Below are 18,089 nucleotides of genomic sequence, written 5' to 3' on the forward strand. Positions count from 1 at the left end.
AGTACTCAGTAGATTTGCATTTCGAATCTTTGCATTGCACGTAAAATTTATCTGCTTGATAACACAATACGTGTCCCCAAGTCAAATAATATTATGTCCTGCTGATATCACACATTAAGTTGATTTTACTGGCTATATTATAACGTGTAAAAGGCTTGTTATAAAAAGATAAAATGCTTTTTTTGGAGGGGAATGCTTTTAAATAATTATCATGTCTGGATAGTTTGATTGAATGTTTGAATTAGAGCTACTCATTAAATCAATTTGAATGGAAACTAGGGTATTTAAATTGTTCAAATATGTAATAGCAATATGTAATACGTGGTAAGTTTCTGACTTGCTCTGTTTTGTCTATTTGTTATTAAAAATAGGAATTCTACTGCATGTGCTATTTTGCTGAAAGTTTTTGCAGTAACATACATAACTGTTATAGTGTTGAAAGGATCCCATGAACATTATTTTGTTAACTCAAAGCTATGAGTCGCCTTTTATATAACTTAGTTTTTTGAAAAAGAAAAGGCATTAATAGGTAAAAAACGGATATTGAACTACTCGACCTGGTGGAGCACTTGAGTTTGCCACAGGATTTTATTTATATGTGTGTTTTTTGTTCTTCTTTTTGTCTTCATAACAACTGTGTGTTGTTTTTTCAATGAACCCGGCATGGCTGTGTCCTTACATTACGCCTCGGGTGAATCTTTTCCATTGTTTTTTTTTGTCTTAACGTCATTCATCACAACACAGTAAACATTCATTTAGTGTAATTTCTTAGTACATTTTCATGACAAAAGTCAATAACAATCAAGTAGCTATAATAACAGACCACGTTGTGCTACCATAGTGATTACTGTCTTGTCTCTTACATGTGTAGATATAATGTACAATGAAAGTCTATCTTTTACAATTTTTATAATCCTTTTGTAAAATAAAAATGCCATAATACAGTTACTGAATAGAGTGTTATAAAAGTATTGATAGCAATCTAAAAGCTTACGTTTTTGGGCATTTTTATTACACAAAAGGGTGTGGAATTATGAAAATAAAATATATCACTTAGTAGGCACTTATAAAAATCTAAAAAAAGGATGTAACTCCTCCATCTGTTCATAATTTAGTTGAGTTTTAATTGAACTTTGAACATATATTCTAAGTCAAAAATCATTATATCAAGTTTAAAGCTACAATACATTGGAGGGGGTGTGGGATGGAATCCTATATCAGAGGATATCAGAGGAAAGTTCAAAATGACAATTCCTTGTTAAGCAGTCAAGTAGAAATATGTTTTACTAATTTAACTTCAAAAACTTTTTAAACAATCTGGAATAAAAAGAAAATTGAATCTCTTAATTATATCTTGTTATAAAAGATAAAACGATGCATCAGCATTTAAAAGAGACATTTATTTCCTTAACCTAAATCTTGCCACGCATTATGTTTCTTTGTTCGTCAAGAAATATAGAAAAGGAGATAAAGAAAAGGAAACGCAGCCTGTTAAATGGAGAGTTGTATGTTTGTATTATGATCAAGAATGTATATTGAGACACAACTGCTTTTTGGATATCAAAACAAGCTGTAAACAAAACGTCTAAATCGAATGAAAATAAAGCTTCAATCTGTTTAAAAGAGTCATCAGTATATGCTATCATGAGTATATACTATAGGTAATTTGTAACCTGTTGTTGTTGAAATTTGGAAATGCTTCTGTACCTATTTAAGACAATTTTGTGCTGACAAATATATTTATATTAGGACTTAGACCGAAACATGACATTGGTCTTGTTTTAAAACATAATAAGGTCCTTTTTTAAAACATCTGATATGTTTAATTTCTAATCATACAAGATGACAAATACGTGTGAGATTTGATGCAGGATTTTATAACACCAATAAATATGTCAATACGTTTTAAACGAATTGCGCCATTATAATGTTATGGAGCTGTCGTTCGTGTCGTCGTAGTCGTCGTACGAATCTTTGTCTGTACATGCTTGATTTGCGTGCAATAATTTAAATTCATTTAAACAAAAACCTTGTATGACTACAAAGTGCCAATTCACATTGGCAATGATTTTTGGGGTTATTACCAAACCGATTGTATTTCGGTGCCGAAAAAAAAATACTAATGTAAGTTTATCAAAGAAGTTTAATATAAAACTCCAGCAAAAGAAGATAGATGATAATATTGATCCGCAATATTCTATACATGTACCACAAACGTCATAATGGGATTGTAGTTTGGTTGTTTAGACCTGAACCGTTCATTTTACTAAAAATGAAATGTATATCTTTAAAACTAAATCAGGTGGTGTCACATCACCAACGAAATGATGGCATTAATTTATGGGTAGTGATTTGAACAAATCAGGAATGACAAGCCAAAAAGGCCTTATACAAAGATATTTTTTATGTCTGAACAATAACACGATTAAAAGGGAATGGATCTCTTTAAAGATACATAACAAAAAAGGACCACTTTGATTCTGGTCAAATTCTAATGCGGCGTCAAATAAATTTTTAGAATCATAATTCAGAGCTGTATCTAGCTGGTATATTTTACCCATACTTGCCCCAACTGTTCAGGTTTGGAATCCAGCGGTAGAGTCATGCTGTGCTTGCCAAATATTGTATAGCTACAGATTCTTTATTATAACTTCACCAATTCCTTCTTTCAGGGCAAGCATTTAAAGATTGTACCGTGAATGGTACTTGGTATGTAGATCCAGACACTAACAAAACCTGGACTGACTACACTAACTGTGTTCCTCTAGAGGTAAGTATATACCGTGATATATAAATAAATTTAAAAAGAAAATAAATGTTACTTTAAACAAGTAGAATTAAAAGGATTTCATATTTTGTAAGAAACGGATTGGTTGCCTAACATGCATAAATTTGATCTTATACTCTAACGATACAGAAAATACTTACAAAAAACAAAACATCTTAAAAAAGAAATCACAATGACATGCCAGAGTAATCAAGGAAACCACGATTCTAGCGGAAACCAAAAGAATAACATCCAGGCAAAGATCGGACAAGGAAAACAGACACGCACAACAAAGAACATAATGTAAAATAACCTTATTATATATTAAGCTTTTGGCAATTTACACATTATAGTAGAAGAGAGAATTGTTTAATTGACACACTCCGGTCAATTATATTATATTAACAAACTAAAAATGTTTTAGCATCCGATGAGTCTAGTCTACATCAGCCTTGTTTGTAACATAATCAGTTTGTTGTTGCTCATCCCATCGTGTATTATATTTCTGTCGTTCAAGTAAGTATAGTAATAATTCTATCTTGAAATTAATGTAACTAAGGTTATAATTGTGATACTTTATTTCCTTAATATTTTTTATTATGAACACCAAAATATCCTCACTATTTTGTGTAGCTAAGAGTTTTGAATAAAATATGTCATTTTACAGTAGTGCATTTGTATCCATTTTGACACATAATTTTCCGATCATAAATAATTTCATCAAACATTTTGGGAAATGAAATACACCTATATCTCAATTTGATAAAAATGTTTGAGTGTTTTGCATCTATATTGCTGATAACTGCTTAATGTATAACTTTGGTTTCTTTCCCGTCCCCAATAGGCAGCTAAGAAGTCAACATAGAATTAAGCTTCATATCTGTTTCTTCACCTCCTTTATACTCATGTCAGTGGTTGCCATTATGTGGGACTTTCTCGTACATCATAACAGACTGGCAACAAAATCTGAAAGCGTTATGGATCAAAACACAGTAAGTGATAGTACTGCGTTTTACACATTTGTTTACTTATAAAATGCTAGTTGAAATATTTACAGAAAAACGATTCCATCTTCTACTTTAAAGTCTGATATTCCGAATTTAGTTTGCCATGTCAGCTCATGTATTATTTGGCATTTTTAGTTGTTAATTGTTATCTGTCATTGTTTGTGGTTGTTTGCAATTTTTTTGTCTGTTACCAAAAAGCTCCAAGCATTCTGGAGCAGGGTTATGTTGCTACAAGATTGAAGTCATCACTACGGAAGTTTTTATTGTCGTCATCATGAACTCGTGGATCGTTACCGTGTATCCATCTGCACCATGAAAACTGATTTGTTCAACTTGTCGTAGTTTTCCTTTCCTCTTTCGTCTACCCTACCCCGGACTTGACTTTCTATGAGCAACTCGACGGGTGTTACTAGAAAAGCAGAAGACGCTTACCCTACCGCTGCACTTGGTCCATGATCCCAGTTTTTTAGTGGAGTCCGAGCAGCTCATTTTCTTTTGTTACTTTGTATGTATGATTTTAGTTACTTTATGTTCTTTGTTGTGTATGTCTGTTTTCCATGTCTGGTCTTTGTCCCTGTATTACATTCTTTTGATTACCGATATAAAGTTGGTTCCCTAGATTACTCTTTATAATGTATACATTTACAATCCTTTTCTTCTAATAAAAAAACATTCATTTCATTATTATCATTTGTGGTAAATCAAAAGAAAAACAAACAATTTTTTTAAGAAGACCAATGATGAAAAACTTCCCATTATATGTTTAAGAAATTATGTGCCTCTTCCCTAGTACTAATCATATGCATGGAAATGATGTATTTCGTATTTATCTCTCCTAGTGCTAAAATAATATTTGTTAGTGATTCATAATTTTTGTATTAAACTTGTTTTTTACTCTTGCCGGAAGTTGTGATGATTTATGTAACATTGTTAAACAAATTGTCGGAAATCAATTTTTCAACGGATAAAGAAATATGTTAGTCCTTTGTTGAATATATAAATAATGTTTTTAATTTTCCTTGCACCTGTTTTGCGCCCTTTTAAGAAACATTATGATTACTGAAATATTAGAACGTTCTTAACGGCATGTTTGGATTCAAACAGAAGATTTAAAAGTACAATGATCATTACTTGTCTGTTTGGTAGATTATGACATTGAGCACGATCACCTGACACTATGTTCAAAGATTAATAATGAAATTGTAGGAGTGAAACATGTGTTGTTTTTCTTATTAGTCAGCAGCGTTTTGGAGAAGTTAATGTTCTGTAGATCGTGCATCATAATATATTTATTTTGGTAAATATATTTTGTTGATGGAATTCATACGGATTTGTTTCTAACTTGTTTTTATAATTTTTTTTTGCTTTCGCAGAGTTGCGCTTTTTTAATTTATAATTTTGAATGGTTTTTCTATTTATAATTTTGAAAGAAATATTTGAGAGATGTATTCAAGAAATTCCGATATTTTAGGTTTTGCAATATATTTATATAATTAATCATGACACATGTTTATGTGTGACCAGGATGTCATATTTAATAGACTGAAAGCGAGACTGAAAACCTTAGCAAGACATTGCATAGAAGTTCTGCATACCTTTAAAATATTCCAAATTTTTGAATACCTACTTGGTTTGTAAACAGTAATGTTTGAGTTTACTTGTTAAACAAAAAGGTTTCTATCGAATTTCAAAAACATATCGATGATCTATATAAAAATGTGTAATCTGAACTGTATTTAAATTTGCGTTGATTCTGGCGAAACGATCAGAAAAAAATTATTACTTTTCACCGCAGTCCATCTCATCACTCATGGAAGCTAACTGATTCGTTAATTGTTTCACAGATCATATTTAAAATGTTTGTGACCAAAAAAAGAGGAAAACGCAAATTACTGGTGAAACAATCATGCTAGTCTCTCGTTATTCTTCCTTGATGTTGTAAGATAAATTCTTCTCGACTTTAAAGAAGCAGCCTTCATTAATATCAGACAGGAGATGATGCATGCCTCTCAAAAACAAATAAATTTCACTTTAATTTTTAATTAGGAAATAGTAATAATGTGGTATTTGCTCTGAGAAAGGACAATGGTAACAATAAACTTAATTTGAAGATTTCAACTATTCGAGATGCAGCTGGTATCAATGGCTGTTATGTGATGTTTCACAGCATCTTTCGTAGTAGTAGTTAAAAACAATTAATTTTATTCTTATATATTTGTAATTTATTCATAATACATATATCATGTATTTAATGGAGTGGTTTTCACTAATTTCAAACATTTTTTGTACTTTTGGAACAATTAAGTATGTTTAAACTATTTTAACGTAAAACATGGCGTTTGTTACCGAGCACCAATTGTCTGATGTAAATTTTGCATTGTAGGAATTTTACACGGATTGATACTTATAACAAAAAAGTAACAGTAATCTGAGAAAGCATTATTGCTTTAGCATTATTCCTATCTCAAACAACGAAGATAAAACAAACAAATGTATATTATGAGCGTGGTAGGATAGGGAGGATGACTAAAATGGCTACTGTACATTCACATCTTCTTTTCATATGAGATATGTCCTCTTTTGCCTGGCTAATTTTCACTTCTGATACCTCTTAATTGAAAGCTTTTCTTTTTTTACCAAAATATCATTGTTCATTCAATCAATAGAAGAATGTAACTAATATAAAAATGATAATAACAAGTACAGTTTGTTTGTAATTGATCATTTTGTTAAGGTTTGACGTGATTCTACTTAATATTACAGAAGTTACGAACCCAATAAGCGCAATTGGTCCATGTTCTACATTAATGTGACAGTTATTAAACCACTATTGTTGTCAATGCTTGCATTTGTATTTGTTAAACACGAAAGAATGATAACAAAATCACCGAACTAACAGGGAAACTCTTGGTAAATGAATCGTGAAACAAAGTACGAATAAAAATAACAATGTCAAGATAAAACCCGTACTGTTTGAAACAACCGCGATTGTTCTGACATTGTAGAAACGTTGCTGATGATTTAACCAGGATTATAGCGCGCGTAGGCTCCTGTTTTCATTACGGTTATTTATGTCATGTTTTTCTGATTTTATTTGTCTTTTAACTATTTTGTAGGATGGATGTAAGTTATTGTACACATTGTTACGATACACCCAGACATCAAACTATTTCTGGATGTTTTGTGAAGGCTTCTATCTTCATCGACTTATTGTGCATGCTTTCAAAGTGCCAAAAGGCCTTATTGGATATTACATATTTGGCTGGGGTGGGTATATTTATCATGTTTTGTTTCGATCAGCACACATATGTTATTATTTCTTGTATTGCTGTCTGAATCAGTCACTTGAAAGTTCAATCATGTCTGAAAAATGTCACTCATGTCAATTTAAAAAAGTTATCAATCTTTCTTAATAAATAATTAACACTTTATATCGGATATTATCATTCGGTGTTTCTTTTTTGTTTTTTTTTTATTGATATGTTGTCATACATCTATATAATTCCTTAAAATAGTATTGGATGAGATATATTTTTCTTAAGTATTGGACACACCGTTGTAAAGTTCTTATTGTATGATGATCTTTATAGGTGTTTCATGTGTACCTGTTTGATGATCTCTCTAGGTGTTTCATGGGTACCTGTTTGATGATCTTTATAGGTGTTTCATGTGTATTGTATGATGATCTTTATAGGTGTTTCATGTGTATTGTTTGATGATCTTTATAGATGTTTCATGGGTACCTTTTTGATGATTTTTATAGGTGTTTCATGTGTATTGTTTGATGATCTTTATAGGTGTTTCATGTGTACCTGTTTGATGATCTTTATAGGTGTTTCATGGGTACCTGTTTGATGATCTTTATAGGTGTTTCATGTGTATTGTATGATGATCTTTATAGGTGTTTCATGTGTATTGTTTGATGATCTTTATAGATGTTTCATGGGTACCTGTTTGATGATCTTTATAGGTGTTTCATGTGTATTGTTTGATGATCGTTATAGGTGTTTCATGTGTACTTGTTTGATGATCTCTATAGGTGTTTCATGTGTACCTGTTTGATGATCTTTATAGGTGTTTCATGTGTATTGTTTGATGATCTTTATAGGTGTTTCATGGGTACCTCTTGCTATATACGCCATTCTTCGTGCTACAGATGACGATCTGAACGAAAGGTAAAAAAAAAACCTGTTATCTTAACATAAAGATTTTTTTTTGTATATCGAATCAATCGCTCACAACACCAGAAAGCAAACAAGTTAACATTATTATTTAGATCAATTATTAAAAAAAATATTTTGCATAAACCGATACATAGTTAAATTACGAACATGAATTTCGTTTAGGGGGAGATAATTAGCGGAAAAATGTTCCACAGTAATGTAATGGGAATCCTTTTAATATTACAAGCAAAAGATCGAGTTCGAAAAACCCAATTGTCTTTTTGAAATAAAAATAATGTCAGATAAGTGTTCTTTTTAAGAAACTGTATCGACCATTTTTTTTTGGTTTTTGTTTTTGTTTTGTTTGTTTATTTTTTAAAGTAGGCGAAACTGAAAAATCCCTACAGATATATAATTCCCTACTATATATAATGTTTAGGCTAAATCTTAACGCTCAATTATCAAGAAATAACGTTCGGTGACCTATTTTCTTTCTAACTTAAAGTATTACGTATGATCTACCTTAAACAAAGACGATCAGTACGTAACATGTATACTTGATGCGTTGATACACATTTATGGTACAACTAACATGTGACAAAATTGCACTTGTAATGTATGTTCCCTTTCAATTGATTAGAAATTCAATATACTGACTTTAATATATTATAAAATGTTTTCATATGTTAATTAAGTGTCAGTCTTTGTAAGAATCAAGCAATGCGTGAAACATGGTATGAAACAACCAATCATTTTGTAGTGTAATTTGACTATTTGCACAATCAGAATCAATGGAGAAAACAAGATTTTCCACATTATTTTGGTGCATTGACAGGCGCGGATCAGAGGACGGGAGTGCCGGACGTACGCCTCCCTAAAATTGTAAAAGAAACTTTTTTTTTCATAAAAACTTGATTTTTCGCAAATTTTACTCACAACTTTTTTTAAATTCTATTTACGCCCCCGCCAACCTGAGATGTATCCGCTCCTGATTGAGATATAATTTCATTGAAATACACTGTACATGAACAATTAAAGGGCAGATAACTCTGTCAGGAGAGTAATCAAGGGAACCAAGGTTATAGCGGTAATCAAAAGAATGTAGTTCAGGGACAAAGACCAGACATGGACAACAGACATACACAACAAGAAACATAAAGTAACTAAAGTCATAGTAAAAAAAAGCAAATTAGCTACTGGGACTCACTTCACTTTTCTAACAATCTATTGAAAAAATGTCGAACAAATCCAGTGATGCAAAGATCAAATAATGGTCCTTTCAAATAGAAAAAAAAAGTATCTTTGATTGATATCATATTGTCAGATCAGTGGGATTTTGACATGCATGTTTCTGATATTTCCCATTTTGCCGGATTCTTATAAACACTATTACATTGGTTCCCTTGATTATCCTTACACTTAATAACGATTGAACTGTTCATTCGATTTTGTGTAACCCTTTTATTCTTTTTGGTTTTGTTTTACAGATGCTGGGTACCAGACGCCAATCACTTTGAATGGATAATATATCTACCAAACCTTCTATGCCTTTTTGTATGTTTTATTGATATTCTAAACGAATATAGTTCTCTTGTAAAGGTTAAATGTGAGCTATAGTATAAAATAAATAATTTTTCGAATGAATAAAAAACTCGTTTAGAAGCTACACAATTTTCAATTTAATATTTATAATATTACTACCAAGAGACAATATTCGAGCAGATACTGCTTACGAGCCGGAAGTCGGCATTCAAACATCACAGTTGTATTGGTTGAGATAATATTACTGTTCATGTTTTATGCCGTATATTCTACAATGTTTTCACCACCTTTTCCAAATGCATGAAAAATTAATTTAGAATGATTATTTATCGAACTTTACATACCTCACTACTATTTTATATTCATTTTATTTCCACCAATCGATAAGTGTTTGAATATTACAAATGAAAAAAGAATTAAATTATTCAAGCCACTTACTAGATAGTGCATTATCAGGTACTTCTGCAGCGTGTTCTAATGTTTGCAGTATTTTATTTGTAGATGAATGTAGTATTTTTTGTCAACATTTTGAGAATATTACTTACTCAACTGCAGTCACATCCAAATGAGCCTAGTAATTACAGGTAATTGCGAAGTCTTATATGATTATAATTATAACGTACACATATAGAGTTGACCATTACTAAAGGACAACTCAAGTCTATTCTTGAGTGAATTTTTAATTCCAAACATTTTCCAAACATTTCTCATCAATTAAAACTATTGAACGTGTATTTATTTGATAATCTGGGAAAACTTGGTGTTTATTTTAAGGATCTGATTAAAACATAGCAAGTTATTAAGTAAAGACAATAGGGGTCTTAACACCATTCCCCACCCCCAATGTTTTGGAAAATCATTTGATCGCTCTTAAAGGGTTTCATCGTGAAAATATGTAAGTGACCTCCTGTCTTGTCTTTATTTTTTCAGCACTTTGTAAACATTGATTTTGTTTAACTCTCTTTTGATTGATGTGTTTACCCTCATATGCAATGATTGGTCAACTAACTCTAAATTCAGACTATAGATATTGCTATAGAATATACTAACAAATCAGGATACTTTGTGACCAGATTAGCCGGAAATATTATTTTTCTTGCTGAAAACCGATGTACTTTTTCATGAAGCAAATACAAGATGTAGCTAGTGCGTCTTTTCCTAAGAACTTTATTAATACAAGGGAAGGCTATTCGTTGAGTACACAATATATATTCTAAATACAGAACTATCGGTCAATTGTATCAATAATGGATCAACTCTTCTTGAATAATTTGGCAACTATTAATGAATGAAATGCACTAAAAATATTAGACATACACAGTTCCTCAACATTGGTGACTAAAATCGTTCTGTGTAGAAAAAGAGTAACAATCTTCCTTTTAACTCGATCCAAAGATGAAAAACCTTTATTGATAATACAAAGTTGAAATTACCTTGTTTCAAAAGTGTAACGGAGTAATCAAGGGAACCAAGGTTATCTAAAGAATATGATCCAGGGACATAAATTAAACCATCCATACAAAGTAACAAAAGTAAATGAGCAACTCGGACTCCACTAAAAACTGGGAGCATGGACCAGGTGACCCGGTAGATTAAGCGTCCTCTGCTTTTCTAGAAACACCCGCCGACTTGTTCATAAAAAGTCAAGTCCGGGGTAGACGAAAGAGGAAATGAAAACTACGACACGTTGAACAAATCAGTTTTTACCTTTCATGTTGGAACAATATCTTGTCTACGAATAATTCACCATAAAATCATAAATAAACGATTTCTAGAATTACAAATCTGAAGCTATAGCTCCTTTTTTAGACGTGCTTTGAAGGCAACTTTTGTACTGATCCCGTTATTTGGAATACAGTGGGCACTTATAATTCGTCGACCAGAATTTACATTATGGTATGAAGTTGTCAGACTTATAATACAATATACACAGGTAAGTGTAAGCCTTTTTATGAATCAGCCAGTTGGTGAAACATGGTATGAAGAAAAACATCATTTTGAAAGTTTATTTGACTATCAGCACCATCAGAATCAAGCAAGCAATACAAGATTTTCTATATCATTTTGGAAACTTGTAATTTCATTTAGGATCGCTATATAACAATATTGTTTTAGGTGCGATCCTGCGATATTTTATGCACAATATGCAGTGCAGATGTGTTAAAGGATCATATAAGGTATAAGTCGTTCCATTCTTTGCATTTCGGACCTTTTGATGTATACAGTTAAACATCATTTTTCTCTTCAGTCCCATTCCGTTGGTTTTTGACAGTTCAACTAAACAGTGTCAAATTGAAGTATATGCAGAGAAACCATTTGGTAACCGAATTCAATCATCGTTTTAGAAAGTGCTACCCTACACATGGACCAAATCTGTTCAAACTTTTCAGAAATTCAGTTCCTTTGTAACCGATTAAATCGATACATCATTGGTAATATTGTTTTCTTTTTTACAGGGCGCAATTGTCTCCCTCATTTTCTGCATCTTCAACGGGGAGGTAAGGATGACGGGTAAAAATCAACTTTTTCTCAGAATGTCTGTAGTTTGAAATAGATAGATATCCTATTATAAATGTCATGCATCGTAACATGAAACTGCTGTACAAAAATAACCAAATGATTATCAAACTAGTGTAATAGCTTAAAGAAAGTGGAAATACTTTTTGTTTAGTTTCATGTTGCTCTATCCAGCAAATAGGAGTGGGCTACGTATTTATATATGCTTCAGTTGTTGTGGCTAACAATGGCAAAACATTAACTCATGAATGTAGATGGTTTGCCTTTTGTGTAGATTTATATCCTAGTTATTGATTTCCTCGCAATAGTCTTATGATAAAGGACTGCATAAAAAAGGTTCTTTTGCAAACTTACAAACACATGATCAACAATAACATTTTCGTGTCTTAGTAATTCTACAATTCGTTCTGTCATTTTCATACCTGTAAAAATAAATGTTTTTAAGTAAGATTTCACTGTATAAATTCAGTAGTCATTTCAAGGACTATTACCATATCTTTTATGTACTAATTTTTCACTTTTATTTTAACGTTATATATACTTTTATTCTCCCAGTTTCCAACTACCTTTCCTTCTTTACAGTTTCGTACGACATGTTTCTTCCTTCTTTACAGGTACACTTGCATTTAAAAAGTTGCCTTCGAAAGAGATGGCCGAGTTCATTCAAAGATGACACAGCAAAATTTCAAAGCACAGCTTCAGGAACTCAGTATACCAATGTGTCGTCAGGACGTCGCGGGACACATCAGACCGAACACAATTACATACCTCTCAATACAATACCAGATGACAATATAAAACCGAATGGTCATACTGTAAACAATAGTCAATGCAATAATGATTTAATTGGATAGAACCATCTCATCTCTGAAATGGATAACAACAAGTTAATCTAATTGTTATTCCGGTGTAGCCTCTTGTTCTAAGACCATATTAAAGACATATTTTCAATAGATATTATACAGACATTTATTTTTTACGCTATCTAGGTTCCCCTGATTACTTTTTCAAATAAAGGACATACTGCTTTAGAGAACGAATTGACCTTTTATTATACTTGTTTCGTATACAAATGTATGTAAATGCTTGACAATCATTGTAATATAATTGTGGCATTATAACTGTCCTTAACTCTTCCTTATATACTATTGTTTTGACTAGTGTTGTGTGTTAGATTGAAGTGTGTAAGTCGCTGTGTAAATCATAGATATGTTCTAACTACATTAGTGAAGACGCTAACTTATTTGTGTTTGTACCTTGATTGTATGCTGTTCTAAATTTGGACGAACATTATAACGTACACAAATATTGATACACAGTATATACATGTTGATAACTGTTAAATACAAAAACCAAAAGAAATGAACATGGTTGCTGTTCAAATAAGTATTCATAAAGCATGAATGACTTTGACAAAACATTTGTTTTCTATGCATTAAAGAATCAGCAGGATCTTTTCATGTATTGCATTCTGTGATATGTACAATAGCACTGTAAACGTCAGTATAGTATAATTACATGTATATGAACTTAAATCGACTTCTTTTTCTCTTCAAACAACACGAATATACCAGTATCAAACCAGGCACAGCAGACGAACTTTGATAATCGATATTTTTGTAGGAAATAAAAGAGAAAATTGCTGAAATTAATTTGTTGAATGATCGTTTTATTGCTATTTAGTAATCAAACTGTTCTTTTATAAGAATTTATTTACTATATATTGCCCAAGATTACTACGGATTTAATCTGTTTTTTTTTTCAAATAACTTTCATCATTCTGAAAGTTAACAGACAAAATAAAAATATCATTAACATATAATAATAACAAAAAAAAACAACAACAACAACAAACAAACAAACAAAAACCAAAACCAAAACAAAACAAAACAAAAACTTCTAGAGATGTCAAAGAGTAATCAAGGGAACCAAGATTATAGTGGTAATCAAAAGAATGTAATCCAGGGACAAAGACCGGACATGCACAACAAAGAACATAAAGTAAATAAAATCATACATACAAAGTAACAAAAGTAAATGAGCAACTCGGGCGTCACTATAAACTGGGAGTATTGACCAGATGCACCGGCAGGGTAAACGTCCTCTGCTTTTTTAGAAACACCCGCCGACTTGCTCATAAAAAGTCATGTCCGGGGTAGACAAACGAGGAAAGGAAAACTATGACCCGTTGAATAAATCAGTTTTCATGGTGCTGATGGATACACCATAACGATCCACGAGTTCATGATGACGACACTGAACAACTATGTAGTCGATTAAAAATTCCAGCTTTTGTAAACATCTTCCTCTGTATATTTGGAAGATGTTTCTTACAAAGTATGCGGAATCTCTACCAAGAACTATATATTTGTATCTAGGTGTACCATCTTTTTGGAAAAAAACAACGATGTATAATGTTTTTAAGTCGGGATTTTAACTGAGTATGGGGAATAGAAGTATACAGTGTTGAAAATCATAGGTTTTAATGCTATTATATTCAGATAATAGTCTTGAACTGATTGCCTCCAAAAAACAAGTAAACACAAGTAACAAGTGTTGTGGTAGGACTGCAGACCATCTTTGACATTTGTGAGGATAGAAGTTAAAAGTTTTGAAAGAGGTTTGGTGGTACATTTTGCAGATCCAGACATGAAACGTTGTTTGTATGGATGCTGGTGAAGTTTAGGAATCTAGTACATAGACGGTAAATCACAATCATCGTCCTTGATAGAGAGACCAAAAGAGGATAGCACAGATTTATGGCTTTCCACAATCTCTCCTTTGGAGAGAGTGGTAGCAGTATAGGTCTTATCACAGCTATTATTTTCTACGTCTACCTCTGATAATAAACATCGGATATAAAACGATTTGCAGACAGAAACAATGTTGTTTTGGGCTTTGTCTGCTGGTACGACAGCATATTTGTCATGTATAGTAGACAATGTTTTTGCTACATCGGGGTCTTTGAAAACTGATGTAGCCTTGGCACTCATTGACCTACTTAAAAGTTTCATTCGTTTCAAAATTAAAGACCTCACGGTCTTTTACCACTCTGACAGAGATTCAATGTTTTCTTGTTCTCGTTTTATCCATTGTCTTTCATAGTCCTCGACGGCATCCATAAGAACTTTAAAGTTATAATTCCAATTTATGGAGCGTGGTTCACGGTACTTGGGACCTTTAGAAAGGATATTACGCAGATATTCGTTTTTGATAATGGTTAAATCTCCCGTAACGAAGTGACATGAAGGACCATATTTTAATTGAGAGGTTTTGCAGAACAGTCAGGTGGTTTAGCCTTGAAGTCCTCAATCTCGAAGTTCTGCAATAGCCTTTTATAATTGAAAATTTTGGATGCGATGGGTGAAGTATAGGAATATAAAATAATTGGTATGGATTTGTCTTTGAAATATGGGGGAATTTTGTTGGTAACGTTTTTGTGATGGAGGATGTTAGCCAAATTAATTACATCTATACCTTTGTTGACAAACGGTAATGGAAGAAATGATCGTTTTTCTTCATCTTAAATTTCTAAATATGACAAGTTAAAAACCAGAAGCACAAAATTACTGATGATATGAGTTTCATAATTAAAATATAAACCCATGTGGGTTCGAAGAATTCAAAAAGTCATATATTTACAGGACTTTCACAAACTTATGTACATTACATCTTATCTTTGTATCTGTCCAATCCAATTCGAACTGTTGTATGAATCATGGCTCTATTTCCAAGTGAATTGATAATATTGTCATACATTGTTTATATGTGGGAAAGGAATATGTATTAGCAACTGACGCAGTATAACATTTATACCACATTTAAACTTCTATAAAGATATAGTGACAGATTTTGTTCTCGGGTCTACGTTAAATGCTCTTTTACGTGTTATACATTTCTTTCACAACATTGTTTTGTTAAATTATGTGCATACAATAATTTAATAAATCAAATGTCTTCTCGTGAAGGTAATTTTTATTAAGTTTAAAAAAGAATAATGCATATAGTTAACAAAAAAATTGTTTTCTTAAAATTTAAAAAAAAATAAATTGCTGTTTTTTTTTCTTTCATGAACTGACAGGGTGTACAATATGAACATCGTTCGTGTACTCAGTTTTCCCTTATAGAGTGCCAAGTTATAGCTTCTGATAACAATAGACCTGTGACATGGTGTTGGTGACTAAGGGATTCTTCGTCACAAAAATGATCATACATCATATGATAAGATTCACTATAATCAACAAATTTGTACAAACTAATACCATCCAGTACTATGTGTCTCACAAAAATACGGCGGGTTTTGAAAACTGGAGAAAATCATAATTTTTAGAATGAAACGTACACGAACCTTCACAATTTAAAATATTTAAAATTTTTCCCATCCATACATGTAGCCGATGCTTACTGTACTTGTACATGTAAATATGTCAAAAGACTCGTAATATAATGAAGTAGCGAGAGATATTTATAATAGATATATATATTGTTTACTCATTCATTCATTTAGAATTCATTATGAGACAAGATTGCCATAGTTTCTGTGTTCAAAGTTGTATATCAATTAAAAAGAAGCGCTTGTATGACCCAACTTGTATTATGTATAATGAATATGCGTTTATTTCCTCAATGTCATCAATTGTCTGGTCTTTGGAGTGTTTATCACTAGTAGACGAGTAAATTAAGTGGAGAATATAATACATGGGCTACTTAACCAGCAGAAACTCCAGGACGTCTAAGAGTCATTAATACACGAACTTTTGTCGTAAATGATATATTCAAATATGAAGCAAATGTTTTAATAGTTTGTATTAAAGAAATAAGAATAATGTAATACAGCACGTTCCAGAATTTGTTGGAATACAAATTGGTCGCAGCGAAAACAGTTTTTGCATGGAGTCAAAAACCGATCGACAGATTTGTCGATGCGGCCTATCGGTGACCCTAGACCTGTACATGTGATACCGCTGGTGTCAAGAATCCCCATTAGTTATTCACATGCAAGAGTGGACCAAACGTGAGAACGTCCTCTGATTTATCTGTTCTTTTTTGGCATCAGTGTTTCATGCCAATAAGGTCTTGGCAACATATCCGACCAAATTATGTTTAGGTCTGGTACAAAACGTTTTGCTATTAAAAAGGAACAGGTGATGTTCTTTAGTATTTGATAAAATTAAAATAACAAAGAGATAATTTGGTTTTTCCCTGACATGTAACTCGTCCCAAAGACAGATTCACACATTCTCAAATCAGATTTATTTATCCAGTGTATCTCTACGTTCCATTCTGTCTTTTAAGGTTCAGGTTTTTCACGCTAAATCGCTTTTCTTTGCTTCTCCAGCCAGTGTAGAATTGAGCACCTATGTATCCAAACCACAATTTGACCTGCAACCAAAATTTGAATTTACCTAATCGTTTATATATAAATTCGAATATACATTTCATTAGCACTTGATGTCCATATTCCTCATTTAATCTTATCGGTGCTAAAACAACTAATTTCACAAATATCTATTGTTTTACGTCGCACAGCTGCCACCTGATACTGATATGGAGAACCGCGGAAATGAATGAAGAGTTGTGGACATCCCGGAATTTTCGAGCGTAATTTTAGAAACTTTCTCATGTTAACCACGTGGCACATTTTGTGCAATTTGCGTACTATTTAATCACGATGACCTTAGAATAACCTATTTATTCGGTTTTACTCCTTCTAATATTTACACGCACTTGTTTGTCAGTTATGCTTACATCATACATTTGAATAGTTGATGCACTGGGATCTCCTTTGCGTCTAGAAGTGAACTCGCTAACCCTAACCACGCCAAAGAATGTTACAGCAAAGGAGATTCGTACTCATTTGAACACATACTATGGAGAGCCTTAAGTAGTATTTTTTTTTTGTAATAGAAAGACCCTGGTATTTGAAAACGTACAATTTTGAAATAACATAATTTTTGGCTGTGTCCTTTGTACTTTGTATTTTATGGTAGTAGAAAATCCCGCTAATATATGTTTTACTTGTTTGGCAGACAACCTTTCCAATTTAAGGTATGCTATAAATATGGTAAGCTGTTCATTGTCTAACTAATAGTG

General features: G+C 32.0%; 1 protein-coding gene across 6 annotated transcripts in view; it reads left to right on the forward strand.

Annotated features, from left to right (window-relative positions):
* The window catches only part of LOC148603774 (calcitonin gene-related peptide type 1 receptor-like), a 46,521-nt gene extending 32,990 nt beyond the window's left edge, over positions 1-13,531 (forward strand). For 5 of the 6 annotated variants that reach the window (XM_088552053.1, XM_088552052.1, XM_088552055.1 and 2 more), the window contains 10 exons: positions 2,673-2,770; positions 3,192-3,283; positions 3,612-3,759; positions 6,891-7,041; positions 7,883-7,949; positions 9,425-9,491; positions 9,981-10,063; positions 11,289-11,412; positions 11,936-11,977; positions 12,611-13,531. In XM_088552053.1, coding sequence (XP_088408179.1) covers positions 2,673-2,770; positions 3,192-3,283; positions 3,612-3,759; positions 6,891-7,041; positions 7,883-7,949; positions 9,425-9,491; positions 9,981-10,063; positions 11,289-11,412; positions 11,936-11,977; positions 12,611-12,850 — 1,112 coding nt within the window. In that variant the 3' untranslated portion in view covers positions 12,851-13,531. Of the gene's footprint in view, positions 1-2,672; positions 2,771-3,191; positions 3,284-3,611; positions 3,760-6,890; positions 7,042-7,882; positions 7,950-9,424; positions 9,492-9,980; positions 10,064-11,288; positions 11,413-11,935; positions 11,991-12,610 lie in introns of all 6 variants that reach the window. The other variant, XM_088552057.1, reaches the window with a different exon arrangement.
* Positions 13,532-18,089: the final 4,558 nt, after the last annotated feature.

The sequence above is a fragment of the Perna viridis genome, chromosome 11 (assembly GCF_037379345.1).
Source record: "Perna viridis isolate PV_CMFRI_1.1 ecotype Kerala chromosome 11, ASM3737934v1, whole genome shotgun sequence".
Lineage (NCBI taxonomy): Eukaryota > Metazoa > Mollusca > Bivalvia > Mytilida > Mytilidae > Perna > Perna viridis.